The sequence below is a fragment of the Gadus morhua genome, chromosome 1 (genome assembly GCF_902167405.1).
Source record: "Gadus morhua chromosome 1, gadMor3.0, whole genome shotgun sequence".
NCBI lineage: Eukaryota > Metazoa > Chordata > Actinopteri > Gadiformes > Gadidae > Gadus > Gadus morhua.
In genome coordinates, this window is record NC_044048.1 from 29,285,413 (window position 1) to 29,313,410 (window position 27,998).

The window sequence follows — 27,998 nt, forward strand, 5'->3', positions numbered from 1 at the left end:
GTTGTCGAGGTAGAGGGGCTAGAAGCCACAGATGTAGTGGATGAAGGTTGAGTTCCTGAGGAGATAGCTGCTACCATGGTTGAACTGGTTGTTGTACTGGTTTGAGAGGGGACAGGAGTGTCGTCTTCCCTCTACGCGAATGTTGCATTTTGTTAGCGAATCTTTAACTTAATGGCGACAGGGATATAAGGAGTCCCTGGTCCTCCTTAGTCTTCCCCCATGGCACCCTGAAGCCCGACCCTCCCTGCACGGGGAAGCCCGGAGAGTCCAGGCCGACATGGGCCTTCCTGAGCACATGCCTATTAAAAAGGTTCTGCCCAATCCCAATGATCTTACTGGCCACTTTCAGTCTACCCAGTGGATTTACATTAAAACAATTCCAACAGATTCAATCAAAGCCTTGCAAAAAAGGGACATCGTAACAGTATTGACTTAAATCCTCCATTATTCCTTAGAGATATAACTGCTGCTGCACCTTCGTGCAAATGGGGTCAGTGTTGGCCTCAAAACCCAGTCCGTCGTCACCAGTCCCAGTGTACCCATCAGACCCTTCAGTCTCTGATCCCTGTATGCACCGCGCAGAAGGTGGTCTTCTCAAACATGACCATGACCTTGGTCTGGGGTACGGTCAGCTCCACAGAGCTCGTCACACAAAGACAGACCTAGGATTTGATAATCACCACTGCCAGGAGGCCTATAGGTTCTCACATCTGTGTATCCATGGTCAAACTAAAGTAAAAACACATACATGTTTTTATATAGTTGATCCGGTCCTTGCTATATATAACAATCAATCAACTTTTTATTCAAGACCTATAAGGTCCATAAAGACAGCACATATACAATATATATATATCTATATACATATATAAAACAATACAAAACATTTAAGAAGGATGCAAATGAGGCATCCACAATTAAAATACAAACACATTTAAAAACAGATACAAGCTTTGGGTCCAATGTTTCCAGAAGCAAGATGAGTACCTAGTGTCACTCTGAGAAACGTCAGTTAGAGACACAATAATATGGTGATAAACAATACATGAACATGTCAGGTTAGCAGTCACTATCATTGAGAACAACCATGATACATGTCAGAGTTACCTACCATTCCTATTCTGTCGTTAAGGTTTGAGAACGGGCACTTTTTACAGATGAAAGAAGGCCATTTGATAATAATCCAAACGCCCAAAATCTGTTAACAAAATAAACACCGTAAAATGTAAGCAAAATATCCCCATTAATAAATCTCCAAATAAAGTTAAAAAACAATACACTTAGGCCCAACCCCATTTCTTCCCCTTACCCCTTCCCCTTAACCCTTCAAAACAAGGGGGAGGGGGAAGGGAAAGGGGTAAGGGGTAGAAATAAGATTTGGCCTTACAGACCGTTTCAGACACGGTTTTGTGGAGTGTGTGTGGATGACGGCTGGTTTAAGCAGCCTCACCTGGCCCGAGTCAGACTGGTTGGACTCTGGGGCTTGGTGAGGCTGCACACCTGTTGCACATTGAGCGATCAGTGTGGTTAAACCAGCCCTCAGCTCCTGCAGGGCCACACAGAGCACCAGGCTAGGGTTCACTTAAAGTGGAGCAGAGGAACACTGTTTAGCATTTAGCATATTGGTCCTGAATTCAATCCAACACCTTCAATACAGTGATGGCGCTAAATCTCTGACGTAGAAACAGCTTCCTTCTCTTCAAAATGACACGTATAGATGAAATATATAGTATCATTAAAAAAAGAGTGTAAACGCCCCCCCCCCTGCCCTGATCAACCAATGGGGGGGTTTTACCTCTTAAGAAAAACTGATGAAACATTTGATCTAATCCAAATGGTTCCCTCTCACATGTTGTGAGAGTGACTCTAGCGTCAGGAGATCATATCCATTAACTAAAACATGTCCACCAAGTGGTCAACATTGCACTCATTGAGCTCAAACTAAAAAAGACAACATTGCAAACAGAAATATCCTAATAAACCGTTCAAAGACAAGTGGTTCCTCTCACCCAACATCTCAATCTCCACATCTCCATATAAACATTCCCTGTACAGGATGGAGATCGTACTCAAGCCAACGTTACCCATCATATCCCAGGACGCAGGGGCGGCCCCAGCACATTTGGCGCTCTAGGCGAGCTTCACTCCTCGCGCTGCCCCCCCCGACGCAAAAAAAAAAAAAAAAAAAAAAAAAGTTTGTTAATTCCCCACGAAAACTGAATTGCAACCTTGAAAAACTGTTTTGCCCTGTAACTGCATTTCTTTCACATAAACACAACAACGATCGCAACGATGAACAAACATTAATTCAAGAATAAAATCCACGGAGGAAATGGCAAGCCTGTGCCCTGCTGAACTACGCTCCGACCACGCCCCCCTGTGAGACGGTTTATGGACACATGCCCCGTTTTGGGAAAGTTCACTTGACTAGTTCAGTTCATAGTTCACACATTTTAAAATGAACGAGTTCAGTTCATAGTTCATTATTCAAAAGTTTGAACCAAGTTCACAGCTCTCAATATGTTGCGAGCTATAATGTTCTACATCTCTATATGTCTGCAATACCGCTCTCGGCATGGCATCTAAGCAATTTCGGCGCTCTCACACTTACCAGGCATTGACAGTAGCAGACTGTACAACACTGCACGTCATCTTCCCAATCGCCTGCTGATGGCTGGCAAACAACAATCTTAGAAGGTCTAAGTCACTTGTGGCACATATTATTCACTTATTTTAAGCCATCAATCTACATGAACAAAATTAGCCGAAATGGAATAAAACAAAATTCACCAAACGGAAACAGATTTCTTTTTTTGAAACAGAAAATCATTGACCCTTTTCTTAACAGTTCTACAGTAAAGTACTGCACCTTTATTTATTGCAAGAACAAAAGTGCAAAGTACACACAAAACAAATGAACAACTTAGTTAACAAACAATAATAATAATAACAACAACAAACAATACAATAATATATGTAAATCTAAGAGTGTTAAATAATCAGAATATTAAAAATAAACAAATAAATTGACAAATTGAAAAAGTGCAAATGAACGTTGTCTAAAGAACTATATACATTTTACTCCACACTTCAAAGGTTACAGTGCAGTCCTTCTGGCCTTCCTCGCTGCAAAGTCATCAATAACATCAAGATTTTTGGCTCATTTTACCCTAATGTTAGATTTATTTATTTTAATGTCAAAATATTGGTTGGAGATATAGAAGGGGCGCAAAAATATGCCCTAGGAGAAAAAAAAAAAAAAAAGATATATATATATATATATATATATAATTGTGTTTTTTTTTTCTTTTTCGGGCGCATTATTTTGCGCTCCCCCTCTAGATGGCGCTCTAGGCGGCCGCCTAACCCGCCTGTAGGGAAGGCCGCCCCTGCCAGGACGCCTTACAGAAACCACCTCACGGTTTTGTGGAAAAAAGACAACATTGCAAACAGAAATATCCTAATAAACCGTTCAAAGACAAGTGGTTCCTCTCACCCAACATCTCAATCTCCACATCTCCATATAAACATTCCCTGTGCAGGATGGAGATCGTACTCAAGCCAACGTTACCCATCATATCCCAGGACGCCTCACAGAAAACACCTCACATGTCTATTTATTAACATCCTTGCTTGTGAGGATTGATTCAAACATGGATTATCACCACTAACCCTCGAAATAATCTGCCTGGTGTATTTACTCCCTCCGTTTGAGTCATCAGATTCACATTCATGTTGATCCAGAATTTTCAAAAACTGGTTTTACTTCTTCTTCTACAAGGTCATAACCCTTCAATAGAGAAACACAGTCGATACGATCTTGGCTCTTGGGAAATTAAAGTAACTGAGGAGGGTGGACCAGGAGGGGGAGGGGGGACCCAGACTGAGGGGGGTGGACTGGGAGGGGGAGGGGGGACCCGGACTGAGGGGGGTGGACCGGGAGGGGGAGGGGGGACCCGGACTGAGGGGGGTGGACTGGGAGGGGGAGGGGGGACCCGGACTGAGGGGGGTGGACTGGGAGGAGGAGGGGGGACCCGGACTGAGGGGGGTGGACCGGGAGGGGGAGGGGGGACTCAGACTAAGGGGGGTGGACCGGGAGGGGGAGGGGGGACCCAGACTGAGGCGGGTGGACTGGGAGGGGGAGAGGGGACTCAGACTAAGGGGGGTGGACCGGGAGGCTCCATGGTCTCTCTTGATGAGGACAGGCTGATGGTCCTCCTGATGGTCTGAGACTGACTCAGATCCATTATCTGTGGGGCTTGAGGGAGGGGCTGGACCCAGACTCTGGTCACCATGATGATCATCCATAGTTCCATCAGGGATAGTTATGGTACATTCTTGTTGGTCCCTGGTTGGTTCAGGACCGTCAGTGGACTTTAGTGGTGTAGTTTCTGGGAGAGAAGGCAGCAGAGAGTCAGGACATACAGCCAGCCTCCACATGCAGCAGCACTCACTGAAGACTGAAGCCCAGTGGAGCAGCTCTGCAGCTGGGTACTCTCAGGTGGAGATGAGGACACACACACACACACACACACACACACACACACACACACACACACACACACACACACACACACACACACACACACACACACACACACACACACACACACAGAAACACACACACACACACACACACACACACACACACACACACACACACACACACACACCACCAGACACACAACCAGAAACACACAACCTCGAAACACAACACAAGAGGAGCAAGCTACTGAATACACTTTTGATCCTTATATTTTATATTGCAGAATGTTTAGACTCCGTATTAAGACTATTCATAGAAGACAGACTTAATAGACATTAATAAAGTTATGTTACAAATTTACAAAAGTGAAAAATGTGGAATAAGATCTTACCAGTCTCCAGCTCCTGTGTTTCCCTTTTCTATAAAATAAAAAATGTTAATAAAATCTCAACATTGGGTTCACAATAAGTTCATCATCTAATAACTTCACCACTGCCAGCTAGGTTCACACATATTATTGTGTTCTGTATCAAACCAGTAATAACACTTACCTTATCACGCCTTTGATTAGCCTTTTCTATATAGAGATAAACAATACAGTAACATGTCAGGACAGCAGTCTCCATCATTCAGCATAACCCTGATACATGTTAGTTGAATGTAACAAGAAGCACGTTAGTTTACTGTAACATGATACATGTTAGTTTAATGTAACCATGATACATTTTAGATTAATGCAACACTTACCTCTTATTTTCTTCCTCAGAATAATGGCTATGATTATTAGAGCCAGTATGACTCCTGTTATTACTATTCCTGCCACTAGTCCTGCCTCTGGACCATGTTCTCCACATTCAGAATCAGTTGAATCAGTTCCTGGTTTCATCAGTTTCAGTCCCACAGATTCACATCTGAGATGAGAAGGACCAGACAACAGGTTTAGTTTCAGGGTGTGTAGTGTATATCCTATCCTCGGGGGAGGATAGTAGACCGGGTGTTTGGCTCCTGGTCCAAAGGTACTGGGTACGATCCCCAATGTCCACATGATCTATCAGTAGGCCTTCAGCTAGGTTCTTGAGCGATGGCGTTATTCCACTATACTCAACTGGCTCGGCCCGGTTCGGCTGGTTTGCAGGTCCGTTACAACCGGGCTACTCGTTTGGAGGCGTGTCTGTCAGTGATGACGCACTTGTCTTGAGCCAATGACACAACACTCACACTTGATTTGCCTTTTACTTTTATATTATAGCCTACCATATATTGGGATCGATTAGTTTAAAATGCATTCAGAATATTTGGGTTGTTTCAGACAGATGGCGACACACACAATGATATCCACGATGATGAATTCAGTTTGGCGTTCAGTATTCCCCCTCTATGCTTCCTAATCTCAATGGCTCACTGACAGCTGATTTACCTCATCTTAGTCCTGTTTACACGTTGGACAATGTTTCACAGACATGAGTTCTTCTACCCAATATCCTTGATATTAGGAAAATATATATTCTGAATTTAGTATAAATATTGATTAGTGATCTATTAGTGTTGCCCAATGCCGAGTCTTTACACAAAGGCTGAACGAAAACTGTCCTATTTCAACAACAAGCTGTTATGATTTGCAAGAGGATCCTCAATCCTCAGAAATGTCGTCTCAAGTGAACACGCCTTCACACTTTCTTTCAATAAATATTCAAACAATACTTGTATACCGTTTATACTGTCCACCCCTAATGTATTAATAAATAAACTATAAAATTCACTTGCTTTGTGTGGTACTGACAAGACGTTGATGTGCCAATTGAGAATGTTCCATCAGTACAGGGAAGGCACTCTGTGTCTTTATCTGCTGTTCCTGTAGGAATATAAAGATGTTTTATTAGAACAAGATCATTCTCAGATGTGGTGTAAATATTACATTCTTGAAAAAAATGGCGAGGTTAAATATTGTAACTACTTTCACCAAAATTGTTTGCCGCAAGAAGGAAGAAGAAAACAGAGAATTCTACTTCAAAGGTGTTTCTATCTCTACTCATTGTCAGACTGTTGTAGATGATCATGGAATAACGTAGACACCAATACATTGGTAAGAAGCTGGATGGCCCCTTATAGGGCTGAACAGATTCAAAGCTATACTTTAAAGTCCAGGTCTCTGTTGTTAAAGAAGTATCTATACCTCAATAAGACGTCTTGAATAAATGGTTCAATAGAAAATGCAATTCAATGAAAGTTGATGTGCACAGACAGACAGACAGACAGACAGACAGACAGAGAGCCAACCTCTTTGACCGATGTATTGTCCAGGACTGCAAACCGTGTGTCTCTGAGCGGCCCTACATCCACCTCCGTTAGAGTCACTACAGAAGAATCCATCCAGGACCTCACACACAGCATCTGATGTTGATGAACACGACTTCTTCACCTTCAGACCGAGACCTGTCAATCACAACAGTTACAGAGGAACCTGAGAGATTAAGAAGGTTGTCTGAGGAAGTCTGAGATTAGAATAACTTGATGGGAAAAGAAGGGGAGTATTCAGTGCATTCAAGGGGCATCTAGGCACCTGTTACCCTCATTAATCTAATCTCATGTTTCTCATTCATGCCCTGTTACAGTATTCATGGTCTCGTTTAAGGGGGAAAGGGTTTTAAATAACATGGGTACATATCACTGAGCTAAGAAGTTGAAAAGTGAAAATGTACCTGCATCACAATGTTTACATGAAAAGCATTGTTCACGCCCATTGTTGCCATCTTGGAAAGTACCTTCTGTGCAAGATGCACATGATGTACTTCTGAATTCTGTGCAATGTCTATTAACATGCATTCCTGTTGGAACCAAAACAATTGAGCATGTTGAAAGAAAAAAAAATAGAGTTGGTGATCGAGCCCGGATCTGCAAATCCGGGCAGTTCTACTCTAAACCCAGTGAACAAAAAGGGAAGGGTATAGACCAGGGGTTCTCAAAGTTTCAACAGCTGAGGGCCAATTTAGGAACCCAAAATTTGACTGAGGGCCGCCAAAGGAAAAAAAAAATAGGCGGGAAACGCCGTCAGCACCCCAGTGGTGAAAAAAAACATTGCACCGTGGACCTCTGGGAGGGAGGTCAAGTGAGGTTTAAATCACGAAACTGAGGTTCATCTTTTCAAAGTAATGTATAGTCGGATTAAAACTAACAAATGTAACAGGATTTAATAGAAAGCTAGAGAGAGTCGACTCTTCTCTTTATATTTATTTAGTTTGTTTGAATTAATATTACGTCTGTATGTCATTGCGGGCCACAAGGAATGTTTCTGCGGGCCGCCATTGGCCCGCGGGCCGCACTTTGAGAACCAATGGTATAGACTCAAGTGCAGAGAGGATTAACTGAAATGTTGTTTATCATAACAAAGTCTTTGGGCAAAAACACAGAAGATCACAAAATTCCAAAACGAGGGCAAAATCCAAAAAGGGCAAAAAGTCCAACAGTGAAGGCAAAAGGTAAACTCATATACAGGTAGATCTTTTTCACAAAGACAAAAGTTCAAAACGTCATACCAGAGGGTCAAATCCAAGTGGGCAGAGAGCAGGCAAGCGGTCAAAACACAAAGGATCAATAATAATGTCCTATACAAGACTTTAGCTTGGGTCAGAGTACAAACGTGGCACACCAAAGACTAATGGTGCGTTCACTCTCCTGGTGATAACGAGACGGCTCGGCAGTGATGACGCGCACGTTTACGCGCATTTCCGACAGCGACCGTTCATGTGAACTCCGCTCGGAATCTAGAAGTTCTTCTTCGTCAGCGTTATATATCACACCAAGAGGATTACCGCCACCATCTGTTTGGCGTGGAACATAGGTTCTGACTGATTGTCGGGGATCATGGAAGCTGCAGTTTTTCATCCATGTATACTGAAAGAGATTTAAACTTTATGTAAATGACACAGATGTTGTAGCAGCCATTGTACTAAACAACCAAGCCTACAGATTGAAGCCTTCCCATTACCTCAATAGCCAATGCCTCAATAGTAAATGCCTTTATTTCCTTGCAGCCTATGAACCTACTATCCTTTTGCTTTTATTTATGAGAAGCACATACAGTATTGCCACTGTATGGAGGGCTACACTTGCCCTTATCTTCAGCTGGTTTACCAGTACACAACCTTTAAAACTGAGCAAAGTCGATGGCAACAGACGGTTACAATGTCAATCAATAGTAAAGTGTAGACATGGCAAAAAATATGTGATATGATGGTTGATTCTCTTATATTGAGTCAAACTTTCTCACCGTTCAAAACTTTTGCGTTGAGGTCCGACATGGTCATGCGCATCACTAGTAAACAATGAGTCACCATACGTCACCAACTGGGCAACTCTGTTAACTAAATTTGGCCCCAGTTGCCGAACGGAAGTAGAATCATAACAGCGTCATGAGGTGAACTTTCCGACGTTGCGAAAAGGTTTTTCCCATAATTCCCAGCGATGTGAACGCACTTTAAGCAATGAACATAGGCAAAAGCAGGGCTTAAATACATGGCTTGATTGGTCATGTGACAGGAGCAACAAGACACAGTTGACAGGACTAATTGGCAAAGCAAGGAAACAGAAAACACTTAAATAAGACATGCACGGCCACTAGATGATGCCAAAGTCCAAAGTGCAAAAAACATTATTCAAAACCATGACAATACTAACAAAATAACATTCCAAATTAGCGATTTTGGAACCAGGTAATTAGTGAGGATATTGTCTCTTACCTGGGGGACAGTTTGGACAACAGCCCTCTTCTGAACTGTATTCTGCTGGGCGACAATTTGCTGATGCAGTAGCATTGTCAATAATATAAATATGAAATAAAAGTAGGCCTAAATATATGTTGAAAATGAATTCTAGATTGAAAAAAAACATTTTCCAATTTGTATTTACCATCAAAATGTTTAACATATTTTGAGGGCAGCAAAGTTGTGTGGGTTCAATACATCTATTGTCAATTAAGGTTTATTGTTTAGACATGCTTTCATTCAAAAGTTAAATGGGCAACACTTTATATTTTGGCTGCCATATCATCATTGCCATGTTGACGTTCTGAAATATCTGGGGAGAGATAAAAGAAAGGCAGTTAATGAATGCAATACTTTTTCTTTATAGGTCCATACAGGCAACGCATGCTTGATCTGAAACACTCATATTGCCTTTGCATGCAGCCCTTTCGAAATGCATTTGGGGTCCGTCCGTTCTGTCGGCTCAAAAAGTTGAGAAATTGTCAACTTTTCAGGCAGCTACGGATCCGTCGGCCAATCAGGTCAAGTTTTGCAAATATACGCAAATAAACTGTCCAATGAAACAGTGTGTTTATACAGCCCGGGTTGTATAGAGCTATTAAGTACGCCTCTTCCGGTAGACCCCTCATGGGATCTCTGGGCAAGAAAAATAGAATGGGAGTCAATGGAAAGAAATTTATTATTTTCTGATCCCAGTCATTAAATGCCTTGGATATGTTTTGTGTGGGTCCAAGTAATAGTTTTACACGTAAAGAGTTTGGCCGTTTATTGTGCAATTGTCCAGTTAAAGGCTGCAGAGAAAACACAATGAGAAAGACTACACGTCTCGTATGTGACGTCACGCTCCCTGCAACTGGCGTTGACAAGACCGACAATCTCCCCATCGGCATAACTGAAACTCGACACATGCCCCAACTTATAATGTTTTTCTCCTCTTTCGATGCTGTTATCCTCCCCTTGGAAAAAAGCGGTGAAGTGGAGCAGAGAGATCGCCATGTCTGTACCAGAGTGGTGGTGATTTATATCATTGCGTCGAGAGCAGCGAAGGGCTGTAGTTCACAAAGCGGCCTCACACAAAACCTAACATTATCAAACTTCTTCACGATTTTTTTTTGTTTTCTTTGCATGAAAAATTATTATTTAAATCCACAAACAACCTATGTGTAATCCAGGGCATATAGAAAATAATTACTTTCTCCATTGAAACCCATTCTAATTTTCCCAGCCCAGAGGTACCATGAGCTCTATAGACCTCTGAAGAATAAAGGCTCGATTCCACCGGAGGCGTACGCGCCGTGGGACGGCTGCGCCGCGGTCACCGCTGCTGATCGCTTCCACTCTAATCAATGAGACCATTTCCACCGGGCGCGCCGCGTAACGTCTCAGCAGCGTCCCAGGAGCGGCGTGCCGCGCCGCGGCGCTATCTTTTCGTCCAATTCTATTTTTGCCGCGAGCCGCTGCTAAACCGCGTCAATTTCGACAGAGCAGGTCGAGCCAGGCAGGAAGTGAAAAGTAAAAGCCATAGAGCATCCGGTCAATTTTCAAAATAAAACACAATACTCAGCTCATGTAACTTCACATCAACATTATTACGTCATGACCGGTGGCACCTGCAGTCGGTTGCACCAGCAGAACGTAAAGCCGATCATAAGTTCGGGTGTAAAGTCTGCCTTAACCCTACGCTCGACGTAGCTAGTGTCAAACTAAAGGTGTTCTAAATTTTGGTTGCACCACCATAACTTAAGTTGTAACGTTACTAGTAGTGCATAAAGTGTACTAGTGTCGCTTTTAATGACGTTTAGATAATTTCAAGCCAATCATTGACAGCTAACAATGTAAACAGGAAATACCGGCAAGTTTCCACCTTACCGGAGTGAAGACGCGTTAGCACCCAAATGAGAGGGCAAACAAAACAGTTTCAGTCATTTATTCTCTAAAATTTGCTTGGACGGTATAGGCGTGAGGTTAAGCTATTTGATGGCGGATTTTATAATAAATAAATAAATATAATATTCCGCCCGGCAAAACCGAAATCGCGCATATAATTCAACATCATCATAATAAAGAAATGGATCGATACGGTCACGGACAATCCGTTCCCGGCGCATATCGCATTGAAACTCCTCTTCCCATTGCTCAAAACGAATAGCCATCTTTACCCTGCGTTAGTGTTGAAATCTTTTTACGTTTTTTTCTTTTAACGGTTCTTTATTGTTAGTATGGAACTTACACCAGCTAGAGGGGAGGTGTAAAAGAAAAGTTATAACTTAGTGTTACGTTAAAACTATCTGCTTGGTGCAACTGCTATTTTTTTAGTAGAGTGTAAAGTCGAACGTTTGGGTGATTTACGTTCAACGTAGCCTAAGTGGGACCTTACGTTCTGCTGGTGCAACTGGACCCAGGTCAGCAGTCAATCAATCAAAGGGTCTCAGAGGGTCGGCAACATGGACGACGAGAGACTCATTGTCGAAGTTCAGCAACATGAAGTCATTTATGTACCAAATCATCCTTTTTATAAGGAAAATTTCAGAAAGGACAAAGCGTGGCATTTAATTGCAATAGTTTTGGGAGTGGAAGGTGAGTACACTGTAAAAAATGGTTGTGAAATTTATATAAAAACTATGTAAAATCCCTACAGAAGAGTATAGTAAACCCAAAAATATATATTTTTCGTTTAAATCACAGTGAACTTTTGTAAACTATTAAACAAAATGTTTTTTGTTATATTTACAATAACAATATGTGATTATAATCAAATTTATTTGTTAAAACTACAAATATTGGTAACAAAAACAGCGAAATACTGTAATACTCTTAACAAAACAATTATGTTAATTTGACATGCAAATATTGTAGAAACTACAGTTTTAGCCAGTTGATTTAAAAATACAAAACATATATGTAATCATATATACAAGTCTATGCTGTACTTTTAACATGATCTTGATGAAACTATGCAAATTGAGATAGGCCTAATAAAAATTCTCACTGTGAAAAAAATGTAATTGTGAACCTCGAGGTTGCCTATATATTTATAGGATACATAAAAATATACAATTATAATTCCAATGTTTTTTTTTATCATGGCTATTTGTAGCCAATCTGGTGCTGAGCTTCATGATGCAGGTTTTATATTGGTGATATTGAGATTTGGTGAGTGAGATTGGTGAGCCAGATAAAAACATCCATGAATATTGGGTCATTTACGGAGGAACTGCACCTGTTTTTCTTTTAGCAAGTTTGATAAATCCGCCTAACTTTGAATTTAAAAGTGTGCAGCTCGTCTCTGATTGGATAATGACGTTAGGGCGGGAGGAGAAGCACGAGCTCCTCGTTCACGGCTTCAGCTGACGTCACCAACGAGCCAGTAGTAGCGCCGCCGCGTCTGCAGAGTGGAGAACACATCAGAAATCTTCGGACTACCGGACTACTTTGTACTACTTTAATTCAACTTCTTTTGGACAAATCCACGATTGGAAGATCCGTGGCTATTCAATCGATCCGGTGCTATTGCAAAAAAGTTTGCAAGGTAAGCTTAAAATGTCGGCTACTTTTCCTACTTTTTGCTGAAAGCACATGGTGTAAGCTAGCACCAGTTGATATTTAGCAGGCGCTAGCAACAGTTGATATGTAGCTGGCTAAAGACCAATAGATTGATAACTCTATAAAAATGATCACCTGCGTCTTTTGTAGAAAGATATTGGTTACATTAAGAGGCTATGTACTACATTGCAGAGTGCATAGGAATGAGCCTCGTTGTCTTTTCAAATGTGTTGGCGCCAACTGTAGTCAAACATTTACCACTTATGCAGCTTTCAAGGGGCATTTTTATCGCGTGCACAATGCACCTGAATCGCAAGCCACTCCTAGAGCTGTTGTTGCAGATTTAAAATGCGCAGTTTCATTATGTGCCGGCCATTTTCACGCAGTGAAAGAGCTAGTGTCTCACTTAAATGATCATATTGGAGAGGGCAGGTCTGTGTCATGTGCAGTAAGTGGTTGTAAGCACATGTTTACAAAAAAGTCATCATTTACTTCTCACATGTGTAGGAAGCATAAAGCATGCTCCCCTGATGTGAGTGCAGTGCTTGTTAATAAAACCTGTTAAATAATTTGTTCATAGGACAGTCCTGCTATTCCTCAACAAGGTACATGCTGAGTCTGGATCGGAACCTTGTCAACACAAACATCTCCTCCTTCATTTCTGCATTGTGCCTCATGTTCGGGAGCTACTACATTTTCAACATCCATTATCCATCTGAGCTGGCTTCAACTCTGGAGTTCCTTCAAAGGTGAGTAATCATGGCTTACTAATTTCTCAGACCTGAGACTGTGGGACCTGGAGTCTGGCTCAGAGGTTCCCGTCTTAAAGGAGAATGCCGGCCGTTTGTAATCAATAGCCCTGTTGATTTGAGGCTACAAGTGCTGCAGTAGGAAAAATAACGTGAACATTTGGCTCAATATTTACAGAGTATCAGAACGAAAGCTAAAGCAAACCTATTGGGCCAAGCTCCATTAAGTTTTACTTTTGGTTTGCTTGCCCCCATAGGTTTGCTTTAGCTGCCGTTCTGATACTCGGTCAATATTGTGCCAAATGTTCTCGATATTTTTTCCTACTGACAGCACTCGGTAACAGGGCTATGGGTTAAAAACGGCACGCATTCTCCTTTTTAATCCAGACTTTAACTAACTGGGTCTGTCTCGGCCTTGGCTCTATAGGTGTGGCCTGAGTCTTGTTCTTGGTTCTTCTTGTACTTATTTTTTTAAATGATCAATTAATATGCTTTAATATGCTTTTTTTTTTACAGGTGTTTCTTCTCGATAAACCCAGAAAAAGGAACCAAAGTAGAGAGTAAGAACAACAAGCGTCGTCTCAACCTGAACCCTCGAGTCCTCACCCTGATACAGGATCTCTCCGATCACGAGTGGCGTCAAGCCTAAATATGAACTCTATGTGGACTCTGACTGTTTGTTTGAGAAGAGGTACTTTTAGTTTTTGCTTTGTTAATCCTAAATGTGTATTATGGTAATTAAGGCACACAGTGTAACCTTTCCTGGTAGAGGGTCCGCCACATGCTTTTTTCATTATGTTATTGCTTTGTAGTTATGTTCCAGGTTGTTGTTTTTTACGGTGTCTTACTGCTGTGTTTCTAGATGGCTTGTTTAGGTTTGTTTCCTTACAGGTGGTTTTCCCCCGATGTGTTCTATGTCCCACGGGCACGGACGTGGTGACATCCTATACAGCAGGGTGCATATTGTATGGGGACGATTCCGAAACATAAATATATGTAGCTATCTTCTCATGTTAATGCACACACACACACACACACACACACACACACACAGTGTGTTAGTCGGGACACTTCCAGTGCCATAAAGCACTGATAATTTTCGGCACATTAGGCCACGTTTTAGAGGGATTTAAGCCTAAATGTGGACTCTGTGTGTTGTGAGAAGAGGTACTGTTAGGTTTCGCTTTGTTAAATCAACAATTTTTATTATTGTTATTAAGGCAAAATATGTCATTTCTGTTTTAAAGTCTTGCAATATGTACAGGTGCACTATGTAATTTTTATCTGACACCTGCTTGTTTCCATTTTGTATATGTTGGAAAAAAAAATCATCCAATTGTTTATTGCCGATGGCTGGTAAATACATTTCCCAAAAGGGATTTTCCTCTCTTGTCTTTTCTCAAAATGTAATTTTGCATGTTTTGCAGTAGGAGTATTAGTAATAATTTTACAGGTGTATAAGTACATTTTACATTATAACTTGATTATTAAAACATAAAAATACAGCATATTATAAATAGATTTTATGTATAATATACAGAACAGCACCATTTAAAATACAATGTTTTACTGCTGTTCTACCAGTTTAAATTTGTTTTCTGTATGATATTTCCCTGTTAAATTTACTAAAAAATACAGGAAATAGTCTTTTTATATACAACACTGTAATGCAAAATTAACAAAACAATTTTGTAGAATAAACAGTTTTTTAATGTGATTCAGCCGTGATTCATTTCACTGTAAATCAATTTACATATTTCGTTGGTTAAGTTATCTACTGTGCTGCTGTATTTTTTACAGGAATTCTCGTAACCACAGCTGCCAGCGATTCCCTGTAAAAAATACGATCTTTTTTTTACAGTGTACATTAGGTTTAGGATTATCGCGTGATCTCGTGATCTCGCGTGAATACGGCTGGCTCGCAAGGCAGCGCTTCGCTGCCGTTACGCGCCTGGTAGGAATGGACGCAGGGCAGAGGACGCAGCCGTTCCGCGGCGCGTATACGCGTCCGGTGGGATCCCGGTGTAAGTCTGTACAAGTAACGATTATTGGTGCTACTTTAACTACACGACAATCCAAAAGCCCAGTCGAAACTAGAAGGAAAAAGATTGTAGTTCAAAATGTGACACAGTTTCACTTCTACTTCCTCAAAAAAAACTGGTTATTTCCCATAGACATCTGACCGGGTAACCGGGAGGCATCATGTGTCTAATCACATGGATGTTTGATAAGATCTGGATCTCTATGATGACCTCAGTTCATCTCTATGATGAACTGCAGATTTGTGAAAATATTGCAAAAGACTCCACACAGATTTACAGGCAATTCCATGTGAACCAATAACTGCTGGAAGCTGCCAGGAAGGGGCACATAAATAAAATAGACAGCTTTATGCTAATTTAACGTATTAATTGGATGTATGGACATGCTCTTATTGTCCCAATGATTCGATTATTTTAGGCTTATCGTTATGCAATTGAAAAGCCTACTTTATGCTTTTCATACATGCATAAATACCGGAATTTTCTGTACTACAATGCTGTGCAAATGGTGTCATGGGCCGCCTCTGGTTTTCCCATTCACCTGCCTGCCACGCTGATCTCCCCTAATTAACCCAACCACCTTCACCTGTGATCCCGCTATATAAATCCTCTCTCTCCACTCAGTCTCGGCCAGATCGTCTCTCGTTACTCACAGAGCTTTCCCGCAACTCCAGGGGTCTCATTTATAAAACTGTGCGTGGGATCGCTACTAAAATCGACGTACGCCCAAAAGCCAAGTTTTGCGAGCGCCAAAAAATATTCCGATTTATAAAACCCTGCGTACGCAAGCTTTTCTTTATAAATCACAGACTGCCTACAAGTGCGCGCAGCTGAATCAGCTTCACGTTCCGCCCTGTACACGCCCCTTTTTAAACCATAAATGGTCAATGCAAATGACCTCATGAATTCGATCTGCATATAAAAGAGACTCAGATGCAAGTATTATGTCTTGTCGGAAACAATGGCAGAAGTAGGCCTACTGAGAAAAGCAAAAAAGCGAAATTTCACGGAGGTTGAAGTGGAGACACTTGTGGGTGAGATGGAGGCCCGAAAAGTAGTTTTGTTCGGCGGTCACAGGATTGGGATCACCAACAACAAAAAGCAGAGTGAGTGGCAACATGTTAATGCAGCAGTGAACTCTGTCAGTATAGCCCGGAGCGCACTGTCCCAGAATTAAAAAAGAAGTGGTCTGACATAAAGTTACATATTTTTATGTAGCCTACCAATACATCGTTATGGTCCCTAAAGACCCTCTCCCTCCGCATCCTGCCATTTGCATGGTCCGCCAGAAGTGGTGGTGCAGCATTACCACGGCGCTCACCTCTGTATTTATAGGGTTACGGTTACAAGACTGACCGAGAACACCTTGGATAATCAGTTTGTAATCACCCACGTAAAAGGTTCTTGAACATAACCCCTTTTTAATGCCTGATTTGTCATGAAAAGCATCAAGAGTAGGCCTAACGGACAACGATTGTGATGAGGAGTGTGGCTTGGTTTTCCACACTTGGGATTTAATTGACATTTGATTATGTGTTTACAGTGTCACATAAAAATATATAAAGGGGCGATTCTAGTGTGGGGGCCCTAGGCAGAGAATTGTTGAGGGGGGGGGGTGGAGCGATTGTTGACGGGGGGGGGGGGGGGGTGGAGCGATTGTTGAGGGGGGGGGGGGTGGCGATTTTGTTTTTGGCTCTAGGGGGGCCCCCCCATGGCCCGGGGCCCCCAAACAATTGCGGGGCCCCAGGCAGTTGCCTGGTATGCCTAATGGGATGCGGCGCCTCTGCGCATGAGTCAGAGTTTGCTTAGGGCTGCGTACATTTTCTCGTCAAGTTGTTTTTCATAGATCACAACCTTGGCGTGGAAAGTCACGTACGCCAATTTCAGCCCCGTTTTGTGCGTACGCAACGGTTATAAATCAGACCCCATATTTCTACAAAGCTGATCCTGCCTGTTCCCGAACCCTTGCCTGTCTGACCACCCGCCTGTTGTCGAGTCCCTGCCGGTCTGCTTCCCTGTTTTCTGCTCCTCGCCCGCCTGTCTGCCCTCCTGATACCGACCCCTCGCCTGCCCGACTACCCGCCCGCCGACGGAAGAGTCTAGTCCCAGTCTACCTGAGTCTAGTCCCAGTCTACCGTTCCCCAACTCTTGCCTGCCCCCGTTTACTCTGCCTGTCCGATCCTGATCATCTGTGCCAACAATAAACATTTCGACTGCCCTGTCACCATTTCCAGTCTGTGCACTTGGGTCCTGCCTACCCCCCCTCAACAATCGTTCTTTGAAGATAAATCCACCTTACCTGTCTCTATTGAGTGTCTTTCTCAATATTTATTTTCACATCATCCTTTATCTGTTGTTCAGGTCAACTCCATCCAAAAATTCGAGAGGTTTTCGCAGTTTCACGTCAAGTTAAAATCCATTGGACACGAGCTATAAACCACCCAGAAGAATTGTTAAGTTTCCGTTTCAGTTTAAGAATGAAACTGAACATTTCAGTAGCCAAAATGTTTGTGTTTGTTTGCGCTTCTGCGTGACTAGAAACAATTAGACATTATTTTCTAATAGTCTGTTATTTTGTATGATTATATAGGCCTAACTACGTTTAAACAACTTTAGCAAAGATGAAACTATCGAAAATATTTCCTTCAATATTTGTTTTTGTTTCGTAAAAGGAACAAAATGATATGATGTTGTATAGGCCTATAACTTATATGATATGATAGCCTATATGAAATCTGATATGTCTACATGGTAGGATTTGGGAGACTCTTCATGTTGGACAAAAACACAACAGCAAGACAGAGTCCCTCTGTGATCCGGATCAAAGGCTGAACCCAGGGGAAGCCTCTCCTATTTGTTCCAGTGGAGTCTATACGTCCTGCGCTCTGTGAGCTAGCTTCCCTGGTCCCTTCGCCCCTACAGACCTTTTCTTTGAACACCTTTACACGACGGCCAGCCAGCACCAGTCCCACCGCCGCCGGGCCCCCATTCTCCTGAATTCTTTTTTTTAACTTGTATTTTTTTAAGATCCTTCCTGACACAAGTGTTGCGATTACCTGCCTAGTTCTTTTGTGTTTGGTAGAAGCATACTTTCTGCTGATGTTGTCCACTAGGGCATGGTGGCAAACTAAAGTTTTGTGCACCTCTCGAGACACAGGAACCCTTCCTACGAGGCGGCGTGTTTTTGATCTGGGTGATTCTGAATTCTGGTGTAGTCTTGTTAGTCTTTTCCTGTATTTTTCAGTTTTTCTTTTCTGTTTATTGAGTGATTCCTTAAGAGCCTGGATTTCCCGGTATAAGTTTGACTCCCTTCTCTTGACTTTCTTCCTTCCAGCACTTCTCTGTCTAAAATGATAAACAAAGCATTAGTTTATAGATCATGAGTTCTAAACTTCACACTCATTGAACAGAAAAACGATGACAAGCCGTTACTCTAGTTTTTTCAACATAATTTCATAATTTATTGATAAACCTATTTTCTATAAAGAAAAATCTCTACCTTGACATCCGAGGCTGTGGATTAACTTCAGGACTCTGGGGTGGAGTAAACTGGCTCTCTATCACTTTCTTTCTCTCTCTGGTCCGTTTGACATTGGGCTTTTCTCCAATATGCTTGCTTCCTTCTCTTCTCCCTCTTGCTTAAATCTTTCACTGCCGTCACCTTTCCTCGCTGCTTGTTCTCTTGCCATGTCTCCCTGTGCTTCTGTAAACATGCAGCCCTTTTCTCAGGATCAGCATTACGCCGGGCCCTGTACTGGCGCTGCTTGTCAGCAGCAGATACGCGACTCATCTTCCTAAAACAGTTAGTTAATACTTAGTTAACACTATTAATGGTTAGTTAATGTACCAGTTATTCAGCATGTATTCATTATTAAAAAACAAAACACTATAAGCATAAACTATCACAATGAAACCTGGCAACATTGTCAACCGTGTTACTCCCTGTCTACTGTGTGACACTTGATGGGTAACAGTTGACAGGTAACAGGGTTGACAGTTCGGCCATTTTGGGGCCTTGTGCTAACTGGCAACCTTGAACCTGTCGCCATATGACCTTGATCAACTCGTGTTTTTATACACTTTCAGATAATATTAGTAAGAAATAATGTGTAATGCAAGTGAACAAGAGAATGTTGATAACACAGTTGACAAGCCATTAACCCACTCAATGTAAAACCCAAATTATTGATGAAATATTGAAGAGGAGAAGGAAAAACGAACTCAACTGTTTTCAAATTTACCACCACTGCAGGAAATGACATCACGTGGTGTTGGACATGTGACTTTGGAGCAAACCACTGCTGAATTATAGGGGTTTTGTCGGTGGGTAAAACGGTTGACGGAAATTTCTCGGACACACACAAAGTGGATAATTTAATGTTCATTAATAATTAGAATTGTTTTTAAAACACCTTCATCATATTATAATGATTATTTCCAAGAAATAATGATGAAAATAATTCTCGAAAACACAGTTTATTGTTTTTTCTTAAAGCAACACCTGACATTCAGCAATTAGGACAGCACAAAAACAGCAACTTCTAGTATAGAATATGCATTTTCTGAAAAAAACATTATGGAACTGGTTGACCTTTTTAAGTGAAATGAAAAATAACTGCCCCATAATTTGATTATTGATTAGTATTATTAAAGGAAGATATTTTGTACAATTTATAAATACAACCCATGGACAAGACATGTACCCCTAATGCAAAGAAATTAGTAAAATAGAAAGTTAAAAAGGCATTTTAGTATTAAAATAGAAAATAAAGGCAAAGTTAAAACAGCTTTTTAGAAAGTGCAATGTATTTAAGATCCACACATCAGCTGTGTGGTGGGAGGCGATTTGAGTGGCAGTATGTGTCTGCAAAGACTAGTCCCCCATACGTCAGACACACCCTCGGCCATCCGTCGACGGACGCATGTAGTGTGAACAAGGCGCCTTGTTAACTTAGTTTGCAACTCTTACGCCCCAAACACTGCACGACCTCGGGACCTGCCGTTATTTAAAGCACCCCCTTGTTAATCAAACAACGCACAAACCATCCCTCCAACAGCACCGCCTCGTGGTGGTCGATTCTGACCGACCCCAGCGTTACCACGCTGTAATCTCAGTTGTCTATTTTGCTTTTTTGACTTTTATGACCTATAAACGTTGTTATAATGATTTATAGTCATGTTTAACCATACTAGGGTGTCAAATAATGACGTACATGCAAGGGCGTCAGTTTGTTTTTTAGCTTATTAACCATAAGCTTGAGTGTGGTTTGAAAAGTGCTGGGTACCCTTATGTAAGCTATTCATCCATTCAACGCTGCATTACAATATGCTCTACAGCGTATTGTCTGGTGTTGAAAATCCTATTCGAACAATACAAGTTGAAAACCACAGTTTGTGTTTTGGCTTGTTTTGCAAAACGGCGTTGGAAACACCAGGGTTTTGGCTCGAGATATGTAATCTAATAATACACTAGTAATACACAGGACAAAGAACAGTGTTGGCAATTTAACACTTATCTTGACATCAACAAAGTTGACCAGACAAACAATGCCAGACTGTAAAGGGGGTACGAAATGAAACGAGGTACTGAGCATCAGCCTCTTGAAGACGAGCAAGGGCTGCTGGTAGCATATGTTATGCTGCATTAAAAAAAGAAAAAAAAACACAAGCGCCCAGAGGAGAATTGCATCTGCCAAATCCTGACCACCAGTAAACACTCGCGAAGGACCAATGTAGACTTCACTCGTTAACATCATAAGCAAATTGCCCGCAAATAAATATTAAAATAATAAAAGCACGATAAACAGAATCCGTAGAGGCCCATGGAGTAGCAGGCCGTGTTTCACTTTAAGTGGAGCCGAGAAACACTGATCAGCACCTGAATTATTGCACCTCAATACAATGATAGCACCTAAAGTTTAGCACGGAACCACACTCTCATTCTCTAGAAAATGAATTATGAGTTAAAAATGTACGCGTCATCGTTAGTTAAAAAAATTGTGCAAAAACATCAAAAAGTATCATCAATAAATTTGCACAAAAAAAAAAAAAATGTTTCAGACTGGTGTATTTCCACCTCCGTTTTTGAGTTTGATTCATCAGATTCACTTTAAGGTTAATCAGGTTTTTCTAGAACTGGCCATTCTTCTTCTTCTGCAACGTCATTGGCCTTCAGTAGTGAAGCACGGCGCCTGGGTCTTGGGATATTAAAGTGACTTGATACCGACTTGGAGCGAACACGACACCTTCTAGCTGACAGACTGAGGGGGGTGACCTGGAAGGTGGAGGGGGGCACCAGACTGAGGGGGGGGGGGGGGACTGGGAGGTGGAGGGGGGCACCAGAGTGAGGGGGGTGGACTGGGAGGGGGAGGGGAGACCCAGACAGAGGGGGGGGGGGACTGCAGGTGGAGGGGAGACCCAGACTGAGGGGGGTGGACTGGGAGGGGGAGGGGAGACCCAGACTGAGGGGGGGGGGGACTGGGAGGTGGAGGGGGGCACCAGAGTGAGGGGGGTGGACTGGGAGGGGGAGGGGGAGGGGAGACCTAAACTGAGGGGGGGGGGGACTGGGAGGTGGAGGGGGGACCCAGACTGAGGGGGGGGGGACTGGGAGGTGGAGGGGGGACCCAGACTGAGGGGGGTGGACCGGGAGGGGGAGGGGGGACCCAGACTGAGGGGGGTGGACCGGGAGGGGGAGGGGGGACCCAGACTGAGGGGGGTGGACTGGGAGGAGGAGGGGGAGGGGGGACCCAGACTGAGGGGGGTGGACTGGGAGGGGGAGGGGGGACCCAGACTGAGGGGGGTGGACTGGGAGACTCCATGGTCTCTCCAGATGGGGACTGGTTTTAGTGAGTTTGAGTCATCAGATTCACTTTCAGGTTGATCGTGATATTCGCGAACTGGCGTTACTTCTTCATCTGCAATGTCATTATCCATCAATAGTGAAACACGGTCGGTGGGCACCTTGGGACTTTCAAAGCAGCTTGATACCGACTTGGAGCAAACAGAAAACCTTCTGGCTGACCGGGAGGTGGAGGAGCGCATCAGACTGTGGCTGGACCGGGAGGCTCCACTGTCTCTCTTTGTGTGGACAGGCTGATGGTCCTTCTGATGGACTGAGTCTGACACAGATCCATTATGTGTGGGGCTTGAGGGAGGGGCTGGACCCAGACTCTGGTCACCATGATGATCACCCCTAGTTCCATCAGGGGTAGTTATGGTACATTCTTGTTGGTCCCCGGTTGGTTCAGGACCGTCAGTGGACCTTAGTGGTGAAGTCCCTGGAAGAGAAGGCAGCAGAGAGTCAGGACATACAGCCAGCCTCCACATGCAGCAACACTCACTGAAGACTGAAGCCCATTGGAGCAGCTCCGAAAGAGAATATATTTCTCAATTGCAAGAAATGCGAGGTGTGTGTCTTTAGCCCACTATTCCCCTTGTCCGTTCCATTTGGGAGAACTGTCCCCCGCACCCCCCTCCCTCTCCCCGTCTCACACAGCTTCTGTGCACGCCACCTTCTCAGTAAGCAGGGCGCTTGCAGCCAGAGGGGGCGCCAATAGGCCAATTCCCCACACAGTGAAATGATAGATAATAGAAAACCGCTTCGCAGCGCTGATGTTTTTTTGCTGCTGTGCTCGTGGAACAAGAACTTACCAGTTAACCCCCTCTTCTCTTCCAGTGTTTTCCTTCTCTATAAAATAAAATGTGAATAAAATATCAACATTGGGTTCAATACAAGGTCATCATCTAATAACTCCACCACTGCCAGCTAGGGTCACACATATTATTGTGTTTTGTATCAAACCAGTAATAACACTTACCTTCAGACGTCTTCTACAAATCAATGCTATATAGAGATAAACAATACAGTAACATGTCAGGAGAGCAGTCTCTATCATTCAGCATAACCATGATACATGTGAGTTTAATGTAACCATAACACATTAATGTTGAATGTAACCATAATACATGTTAGAGTTGAATGTAATGCTTACCTCCCAGGACTAAGGTTATGCATCCTATTATTATGACCCCAATCACAACGTATTGAAAACATGTAGAATCAGTTGAATCAGTTCCTGGTTGTATCTGCAGCCCTCCCTCTGAATCACATCTGAAATGAGAAAGACCCAACCATGTTTAGTTCTCAGAGTAGTAGACTGGGTGTTGGTCTTCAGGTTTAAAAGGTACTGGGTTCGATCCCCAATGTCCACAACCAACCTGTAGGCCTTCACTTCAGGAAGGTTCTTGAACTAGATGCCTGACCCCTACCTGCTCCTAATGACCTGTATCTGCCTGTGTCTGAATTCATTGCACGCCGATTTGGAGAAATTGACTGAATGGAAGTTATATATATTGTCAAGCATAATGACCTTAAAACTATATCTAATTCTGATTATAAAAAAACTAACATAACATTATGACTATGGTATGTATCTTAAAAACCAGTACAGTACACCAGTACACTATATATTGCCTAATATTGTTTAATTAACTCCACTTACTTTGTGTGGTTCTTGCAAGACGACCGCGTGCCATCTGAGAATGTTCCATCAGTACAGTGAAGGCACTCTGTGTCTTTATCTGCTGTTCCTGTAGGAATATTCATGTTTTATTAAAACACGACCGTTCTGAGATGTAGTGGGAACATTTGTGATCATTTTAAAATGTTCTATCGGTTAACAGTTAAAATAAAGATCAACATCGTAGTAACAAGGAAACAGAGACTTGTAATTCAAAAGGTGTTTGTGGGTATCATTGCCAGACTGTTGTAGATGATCGTGGACTAACCTGGACACTAATACATTAAATGGTAAGAACCTGGATGGCCCTTACAGGACTTAATAGCTTCAGCAGACGTCAATTTATTTAACAATTTATTTATAATTAATGTGTCCGTACAGTATATAGAACACCAACCTCTTTGATCGATGTAGTGACCAGGACTGCAGCTCAGACGGTGACTCTGAGCGGCCCTACATCCACCTCTGTTAGAGTCACTACAGAAGAATCCATCCAGGACCTCACACACAGCATCTGATGTTGATGAACACGACTTCTTCACCTTCAGACCGAGACCTGTCAATCACAACAGTTACAGAGGAACCTGAGACAACCTGAGAGTACACAACTTCTGATATAAACATGAACAACACAACTTCTCTGATATCAATCAACATGAACAACACAACTTCTGATATCAACATGAACAACACAACGTCCTCATCAACACAACATATTGGGGTTGCATGGGGGGCATCTCCATTAAATAACAGATGTACCTGCGTCACACTTTGTACAGGTAGAGCATTGCTTCTGCTCATTATAGCCGGCTTGGAAAGTACCATCGGGGCAACTTTTGCACTTTGTAATGCTTCTCTCTGTGCAGTCCTTTACAACATGACATCCTGTTGGAAAGAAAAATTTGAATATGATGTAAATTCATAGACAGTATATGTTGGACATGTTGTCGATTTGTGGACCGTCTTTTATGTAGATTTGTAGACGGTATATCCTGTATATGTTTATTTGTAGATAGTATACGTTGTAGAGTCAGACAGCGTGACAACAGTTCAGATATTTACCAGGCGGACATGATGGGCAACACTCCGTTCCTGCTTTGTATTCATTCAGGGGACAATATGAAGATGAAGCAACGCCAAAGCAACAACTTATTAATATGAATTGTAGGAACATGGTTGTCAGGTTTGTTTGGGCTTCAACCATCAAACTGCAGTCAGACTTTTCTTGTAGTTCTGAAATATCTGGGGAGAGATGAAAGAAAAGCAGTTAATCAATTAAATAACGAGTTCTGGGGACGGGTTAGAAGACCATTTGGGGGTTTGAAAAGAGTTGTGTTTGGTTCAATCAGACTATTCATACTGTTCTGTAGTTAGTTATTATATCTGTGTTGTTAATAAATAAAGATGTTATACCCCAGTTGCATGATTAAATGTAGCCTATTTGACTTTATCAAAAGGGGGATTCTTATCTGTGGTTCTGTAAACATAAGTAAAATAAGAAAATATATACACTAAATTAAAATATCTGAAATGCGGCTAAAATAAAGACCGTGGACGTTTAACAAACAGTCACAAAAAGCAGGAAAAAAACTCACTTTTGAACGTCTTTAACCACGTCCTTATGGCTTTGGTCACACTCTGATTCTAGCGACGCGCCTAAGTAGGATGATCGCACACACACACACACACACACACACACACACACACACACACACACACACACACACACACACACACACACACACACACACACACACACACACACACACACACACACACACACATTACGGAAAAATATAATGAGCTGAAGTGGTCAGTGTGCTGGAAAAACAGTAGAGGGTCAAGCAAATCCGGTTTTCAGTAAACAGAAAATTTTAATAAATCGGTATCCGATAAGGAGTGGACGTTTAGAACAACCAATATTTTAGGAGATTTGTCGGGCAAAACCCCAGACTAATGAGTAAACGTGGTCATGGGGTTATGGTTGGAAGTGAGCTCTGATGAAATGCAGAAATAGAGAAGTAAATGTCATGGATGTTTCCGTCTTCACGGTGCAATGAGAATAAAAGCTCTTAATGTTAATATTCCGTTGTCTTCGCCTCTTTGCAAACTAGTCGATTATTTCCACAACAATCTCCAGTACAGCGGGAAGCCCTGTTGAACTGGAGACGCACATCCCAGTACAGCAGGGAGCCCTGTTGAACTGGAGACGCACATCCCAGTACAGCGGAGAGTCCTGTTGAACTGGAGACGCACATCCCAGTACAGAAGGGAGCCCTGTTGAACTGGAGACGCACATCCCAGTACAGCAGGGAGCCCTGTTGAACTGGAGACGCACATCCCAGTACAGAAGGGAGCCCTGTTGAACTGGAGACGCACATCCCAGTACAGCGGGGGGACCTGTTGAACTGGAGACGCACATCCCAGTACAGCGGGGGGACCTGTTGAACTGGAGACGCACATCCCAGTACAGCGGTGGGACCTGTTGAACTGGAGACGCACATCCCAGTACAGCGGGAAGCCCTGTTGAACTGGAGACGCACATCCGAGTTTTAGGTGAGTTTAAGGTGCTTATGAGCTGGAGAATGGTGGATCAATGTGATGTCGTGTTTCCTTTATAAACTATTTTGTGCGTTCTTTATAAACCACACTGTGTATTTTTTCAAACCTTTTGGTAGAAATATCTATCAGTTATTATATATTGTACATAACTTGTGGCCATATAACCCAGTTCTGCCATATAATTCCTTCTTAATGTTCTGTTTTCTTTCAGGAGATCGTTGCGGCCGCTGCCACCACAGAGCCCCTCCCTCCACCTCAAGCACCTCTCCTGCTTTGGTAGCTCTAAGCCCCGCAACCCCCGGGAAGGAAGAAAGATGAACCATCCACTGATGGGTTAACACCGACTGAGTTATGGATCAAATGTGATGGTTGACGCCTTTCTGTAATGCGCAATATTAGTTCCATTATATCACTGGTTCTTGTTGGAATGATATTTATGTTTTACATGGATGGTATACTACCTCAAGTTCTATGTTTATTCTGGTTTTATGTATTATGTTGATCTTGTATGAAGTTTGATCCAAAATAAAGCTTCTGCAGTTTCTAACAGATTGTGAGCATGAATAATATTCTTATCTAATCATACAGTGCTTTTCCTTGTGGGTAAGGTTGGCTTTATAAGACATTCAAACTATACAGTCAAATTCCGGAGACAGATATTGTATAAAAATATCAATAATAAAAAAATAATAAAATAAAATAAAGATCAAAACCCTGTCAACGACTACTAATGACGTACTGTAACTGGGTCTTGAAGGGTGGTCGACCCATTTCGTAGGCGAAGGGTTGAGGGGTAGGGTTCAGGTGGAGATTTTGGAAGAGCAAAGGAAGGAAGGGGGGGGGGGGGGGGGTAAGGTCCGGGGGGCGTTTGCTCGAAAAAGTGTGAGAACCACTGATTTACACCATGATTTATTGGGGTTAATATCCGAGCTCCCAAAACGCATGTTAATATCAGGTGCAAAGCGGGGAGTTCAACACTGTGAACAAAGAACCTGAATATAACTAAATAGGCTAATCATTCTTCAAATACCATATGATGTTACCAGGAGCCACAATGTTTGATCAAAACACGTTATAACCAAGTGTCAAGGTCTACGTTGTTTCTCCCGAAAGTAAGAACGGCACCATAAATCCCTCTTTTTTTATACAGTTATAGCAAACCAACTGAAGTTTATAAAAAACGGACTTGAATATAATGACGATATCAGATTAGACAGCGTTTATATTACCTTACTTTAATTGAGACCGTCGAAACATTTCAGGTGGCCTATCTGTCGAACCACAATCTTCCGCCTTCAACTGCAACAATAGGAGGAAACTCATATTCATGATGCTCG

At 42.4% G+C, this 27,998-nt stretch overlaps 2 protein-coding genes and 1 long non-coding RNA gene across 5 annotated transcripts in view; 1 reads left to right on the plus strand and 2 right to left on the minus strand.

Annotated features, from left to right (window-relative positions):
* LOC115551312 (tumor necrosis factor receptor superfamily member 14-like) overlaps positions 1–18,593 on the minus strand; it is a 70,782-nt gene extending 52,189 nt beyond the window's left edge. For 2 of the 3 annotated variants that reach the window (XM_030367641.1, XM_030367726.1), the window contains exon 1: positions 17,880–18,593. The gene's annotated coding sequence lies outside the window, so the exon portion shown is untranslated. The remainder of the gene's footprint in view (positions 1–17,879) is intronic. The other variant, XM_030367405.1, reaches the window with a different exon arrangement.
* LOC115542057 (tumor necrosis factor receptor superfamily member 5) lies at positions 19–27,998 on the minus strand. Its single transcript, XM_030354165.1, has 12 exons — positions 27,891–27,998; positions 25,695–25,755; positions 25,162–25,341; positions 24,859–24,984; positions 24,497–24,655; positions 24,082–24,169; positions 5,234–5,397; positions 5,038–5,063; positions 4,878–4,905; positions 4,055–4,391; positions 227–350; positions 19–96 (listed from the first exon to the last, which is right to left on the minus strand). Exons 3-12 carry the CDS (start codon positions 25,301–25,303, stop codon positions 19–21), a joined length of 1,272 nt encoding a protein of 423 aa, XP_030210025.1. The 5' UTR covers positions 25,304–25,341; positions 25,695–25,755; positions 27,891–27,998.
* On the plus strand, positions 12,638–14,223 carry LOC115553863 (uncharacterized). The gene is made up of 3 exons (XR_003978527.1): positions 12,638–12,775; positions 13,370–13,538; positions 14,055–14,223. It is a non-coding gene; the product is annotated as an uncharacterized LOC115553863 (long non-coding RNA).

Excerpts from the sequence above, each read along its gene's own strand:
- LOC115542057 (XM_030354165.1), bottom strand. The coding sequence starts at position 25,303 with ATGGTTGAAGCCCAAACAAACCTGACAACCATGTTCCTACAATTCATA. Across the intron at positions 5,064-5,233 it reads TCTGAGGAAGAAAATAAGAG|AAAAGGCTAATCAAAGGCGT; the intron begins GTAAGTGTTGCA and ends ATCTCTATATAG. Across the intron at positions 351-4,054 it reads AGTCCCCCCTCCCCCTCCCG|ACTGAAAGTGGCCAGTAAGA; the intron begins GTCCACCCCCCT and ends TCCACTGGGTAG.